Genomic DNA, 5,648 nt, shown 5'->3' on the forward strand with positions numbered 1-5,648 from the left:
CCCGTTTTTGCCCGTGACCATCATTTTCAAAACTACTGTCTGAAATTATACAAAATTTGAGAGGCCATCTTTAACAAGCAAGAACACATTTTTGTTGCTTTTATAAAATGTAAAATTCACTAGAACAATGCAATGCACATGCTTCCTTATGTTCTTATTGTGTGTGGCTGAAAATCAACATTCTTCTCAGAGTACTAGCTTTCTAGTAAGGAAATGGAGGCTGACCATGTCAACTCCAGCGCTCCTTTTTTACCCATTGATCTAGTTATACTTGTCGGAGCAAAGACTCCTGCGAGCATGAACAACATCAACCTTTAAGATAAAGCTCTCACCATCCTTTTCTTTCTCTTTTTTCCCCCAAGGAGAAAGTAGGGCAGGATGTCAAGGCTGAGAAGAACCATTGGGCTGTCTGCAGATCAGACTCCAGCCCAGGGGGTGTTGAGTGGGATGGGAGCCAGGCTAGAGCTGCAGCCAAGGGGGGAGATAAAGTTTCACCCCTGGGTCCAATGCGCCAAGCTCTGGTTCTCACACTGGACTATATTTCACCATGTGGTGTATAAACCTGAGGAATGGGCCAGAAGGTTTAAACCCTGGTAATGATGATAAATTAACACATGGATGAATTGAGTTGTGGCACTTTCAACATAGCTCTCCTAACTCCATACTTACTCCCTAAAGACAAGCTGTAGTTTATGGGCTTTAATTAGTAAATGTATTACTATTGTTTCTGGCAGCTGACTCAAAAAGCATAGGAGACTGGAAAGCCTAAATTAAGTGATATAGCTCTACCTAGTAAAGAAAAGTGCAAGACATCGTTTTGTAGCATGTGTGAGGTATTTATCCCATTCTGCTGGCTTCAATTGCAAATAGGTGTGCTTGGTAGTGAAATAACTTACCATGTAGAGTATATTTTTCTAATATAAGAAATGAAGAACATTGTACATTAGAAAATATCCCAGTGCACTGCCAGTCGAATGTTTACCTGACACCGAGGAGTGAAACTGGACCAATGGATGAGATTACTTCGCGCCCTTGACTCCTCCCAAACATGCCCACAAGAAAACCCCATGTTAAGCTACTACATATTCAGAACATTGTCAGTGGTCCTCTACTGATGCTGAAGAACACCTGAATGAAGGCATTGCAGCTCGACGTTTCGATTTAAAAAAAATTATCTTAGAAAAAAAAAACTATTTAGCTAACAACTATGAATTACTACATTCTGTCCTTAATATGGGCGATAACTTTACCTGCGTGCATGGCCATCCACGGATTATACAATTTCGGTCAACCCGAGTTATTCTACAAAAAGAATAACTGCAAACCCATCCCGGCCAATCTTCTCCTGTGCCATGACATCGAATACACCGAGATGCGCCTCCCGAATCTTCTCGGGCACGAGACCATGAACGAGGTTTTGCAGCAAGCCTCTTCGTGGATTCCACTGGTCCAGAAGCAGTGTCACCCCGACACGAGGAAGTTTCTTTGCTCTCTCTTCGCACCGGTGTGTCTGGACGATTTGGACGAGCCTATCCAGCCGTGCAGGTCGTTGTGCGAGAGCGTCAAACACGGTTGCGCACCGGTGATGTCCGCGTTCGGGTTCCCGTGGCCAGATATGCTTGACTGCGAGCGTTTCCCGCCCGACAATGACCTGTGTATCCCTCCAGCGGGCATCGATCATTTCATGCCAGTCACCAAAGAAGGTAAGGTATTGGCATAATCCGGCGAGACACTTACGTTTTTCGCAGAATAAACCTCAAAATCGATTAGAATTTCTTGTAAAACCTGTTTAACTTCCAGTTCTGAAAAGAAAATACAGGGCTTTATTATGGCAACATAACAAAAAGTACTATATAAAGCAATATTTTCACACACACACACACACACACACACTACAGCTGCATTTTGTTGGCATTCACCCCCCAAAAATATACTGATGAAATAAATAAAGTCAAGGCAAAATATATCTTAGCCTACAATAACATGACACTACTTTAAACGGGAAACAGCCAATGATACATTTGATGTAGGAGCGTAATGAGTTCTAATGAGGCAATGTAATGGAGTCATTTTATAAAACATAATAGCCAAATAGTCATGTTCCTGGAGCTCCATTCCCTCCTGGATATTCATAAGAGTGAACATCAGGTTAATAGTGGGGAGTCTTGTGGAATCTCCTCCTTTGGGCAGGACCTGTGTTTACTGGGTTGTTCCCTTAATAAGGGGATGTGTAAACTCCACCGGTTACTCCTGAGATCACTCTCAGCAGTGGAATGTGAGAAATAATGCATTGAATAGCTTTACTATTTAAACTGTAATATGCTGCATTATGTTAGTCGATAGAACACCTGTTGAATTTACAGTGGGAGTATAATACATCTGCTCTCGTTTCTCCTGTAGTGCCCAGAGTGTGTGACGCCTGCAAGGAAAAGGAGGAAAACGACAATGAAATAGTTGACAACCTGTGCAAAAATGACTTCGGTAAGTCCTATTCCTGAATTCTAAGTAAATACAGTCTTGTCTTGCTTTATAGATATACAAAAGTTGGCTACCTACAGTAGGCTTATTAGCACTCGGGTTTCAAGTCCAACAAATCCAAACCTTAACCTCCACCTCTTCCTTTCACCCCTGGCTGCTTTGCATAGCCCTGAAGATCAAGGTAAAGGAGATCTCCTACATGAACGGCGACACCAAGATCGTGCCCGAGACCAAGAGCAAGACCATCTACAAGCTGAGCGGCGTGACTGAGCGCGACCTGCGCAAGACGGTGCTCTGGCTCAAGGATGGCCTGCAGTGCGTGTGCGACGAGATGAACGACATCAACGCCTCCTACCTGGTCATGGGCCAGAAGATGGATGGCCACCTGGTGATCACCTCGCTCAAGCGCTGGCAGCGGGGCCAGCGTGAGTTCAAGAGGATCTCGCGCAGCATCCGCAAGCTGCAGTGCTGAGCGAAGCAAGACCAGATGAGTCTTATTTAAACTCTAGGAGCCGGATCTGGTCTGATCCGGATGCAACTAGTTCTCAGTCAGTATTGTTAAACGTCCTGTTTTTAGTACCATGTGTTTAGCACTGCCATAGGCTACTTATCAACAATTTCATGGTTTATTAGGATCTCATTTGAGCCATCAATAGTCCTTAAGACAAAACAAATCACATACACATTACAGTAAAATCAAAGACAAACAGGACGGTCTATTGTAGGCCTACTACACAGTCCCACCTGTAATGTTGTCTGCATTTTTCAGTGTTTCTGAAAAGATTGAAAATCATTAGTTACCAGTCATTTTTTCATGATCAAATGCAGTCTGTTAGGCTACACTTATCCAGACTTGATGAGGAAGCTGGATACATTTAGTGCATAGGCCTATCATTAGGTGAGAGGAGAGTGTGTGGTTTCTGTGCGCATGGTGTGTTATTGTTCAGATGTATTCTTTAAGATGATGATAGTGAAACTAAGGTATGTAATGAAATACAATGTAATGTGCTTTTTTTTTTTACGTATTATTTTTCTCAAGCAACGAGAGATAGCTGGCTATATTCTCTGCCTTTTTAGATACTACTTCCAATGTACCCCTGGCATTGGAAGTTCAACGGGCCAAAGCAAGGCCCATATCATTGCAGTGACGACGATCAATTATTTGACCCTCTGCAGTCAATGGACGGTCAACTTTTTGTACATGAGCCTCAGTACTGCACTGTTCCTATTTCCACCACAATTATTGATTATGAAATATGTTTCTGTTTCAAGCTTTTTCACGTAAGTTGCTTTGACATGCCATTTCTGTGTTATAACTTTTTAAGACATTTATTCTCACTATGACAGCGTGTCTTAGGTATGTTAACTAAGTATATCAGGATTGTATATTAGTGGTCGATTGTGTTTTCATTTCTTGGGGTGAATGCAAAAAAATGCAGCTGTAGGGGGGGGGGGGGGGGGTGTGTGTGTGTGTGTGTGTGTGTGTGTGTGTGTGTAAAAAATATTGCTTTATATAGTACTCTGTAAATATCAGATAAACCTTGTATTCTTGTACATAGTTTTGGGAGACAGCAGAAGTCGAGACAAGTGTGAATTCAGATGGTGATAACTTTGTTTTAAATTACAACACTAAACATATATTTGTATAATATTAATCTGAGAAGTGTAATTCTTATAAATGATCTGTTACTGCATCTTTTGGTCCCTCTTAATTAAAGGAAACAATTCAAGGAACCTTAAAATACAAATCAATGGCATGTTTATTATGTTTGGAACAGATATGAAGTGAAGACTGGAGACCCTGATGCAACCTCTGCAGAACCATTCCAGACCAAGACCCAACTTCTTGACAACCAGAGCTAGATTCAGCTTATTGACACTATGACAAGATCCGTTGAAATGTGTGTAAACTAGACCCAGACCAACCCTCTTAAAGTATCCATCTTCCTAAACATTAGCATGCCAATACGGCCTCCACATTTAAAACAAGGTGCCAGGGCAAGAGATGGTACTCAGTAGTCTCATTTATACCTGGTGCTACTATAACATGCGTCCTTTGTCCTGATTTTGTCCACATCCTGATTGTGCCCACATTTGTAGAGCGGTGTAGATGATCAAAAAAACACATTGTGATCTGATCTGACCACCTGCAGAGGTAGCAGAGCACGCATTGTGTCTGGATATCTCACAAGTGTAGACAGATCTGGACTGTAAAAATATTTAAATCGTTATTATTCGCCCTCTAAAGTTAACAGGTCTTAAAATGTCTTAAAATGAATACATTCATATTATTTTGAAACAATATCTGTTAAATAATTCACATACAGAGAGGGATCAAAAAATCTGGTCACAATGCGGAGAAAGTGGACTGATAAAATACACATTTTAATGCCCAAGTATATATGTGTGAAATTGTGACTGGATCATCTTGATCAGATGACGACAACCACATGTGAGCACCAGGTATAAATTGGGCTAGTGATGTTCTGTATCTTGACCACATCATGAGCTGAGACCACAAAGACTAGCCAAGACCCAGACCAAACCAATACTTTGGGCACTGAGGCCCTGACCAAAATATCTCTTAGGATAAAATGTATACAATAATGAAGATCTCACTTGAGTAATAGCACCATCTGCTGGATATTTTTCAAAAGAATACAGCTTGTACTGCATACCTACATTTATTTTCAAATAAATTATTAACGAACTGGGCCAATGTGATCGTTATGGGGATTTTAGTGTTACCACTATCAATTTACAGATATACATATTTTCAGAAAATGTGACCCATGTGGGGATCAAATTCATATTAATAAGAGTTAGGGAAATGAGTATTCAGTTTAGAGAAGGGAATGGTTTAATACAAATACTGACCAGTCATGCATATCCCGAAAGAAGGAAATGATCTCACTACAATAAATGTTAATAGAAAGTTAGCAAAAATAGATCTTACTACCATGGAAAGGAAAACACCTATCTATTTGTGGAAAAATCACCCTGATTAACTTTTTAGTCAAATCTCACAGTTTACCTATTTGCTTATGGCCCTGCCTACGCCTAACAAATTGTTTTTTTTTTAATTATATGAGCAAAAAATATTCCATTTCATTTGGAATGGCAAGTCAGCCAAGATTAAACAGGCCTATTGATATAAAGTGCATTCGGAA

The 5,648-nt window shown here is 40.7% G+C and overlaps 1 protein-coding gene across 1 annotated transcript; it reads left to right on the forward strand.

Annotated features, from left to right (window-relative positions):
* The first annotated feature begins 1,077 nt into the window (after positions 1 to 1,077).
* sfrp2 (secreted frizzled-related protein 2) lies at positions 1,078 to 4,226 on the forward strand. The gene is made up of 3 exons (XM_014195588.3): positions 1,078 to 1,703; positions 2,401 to 2,481; positions 2,646 to 4,226. The coding sequence occupies exons 1-3, from the start codon at positions 1,208 to 1,210 to the stop codon at positions 2,948 to 2,950; spliced, it is 882 nt and encodes a 293-aa protein (XP_014051063.1). The 5' UTR covers positions 1,078 to 1,207; the 3' UTR covers positions 2,951 to 4,226.
* The last annotated feature ends 1,422 nt before the right edge of the window (positions 4,227 to 5,648 follow it).

Source organism: Salmo salar, chromosome 04, assembly GCF_965601325.2.
Source record: "Salmo salar chromosome 04, fSalSal1, whole genome shotgun sequence".
Lineage (NCBI taxonomy): Eukaryota > Metazoa > Chordata > Actinopteri > Salmoniformes > Salmonidae > Salmo > Salmo salar.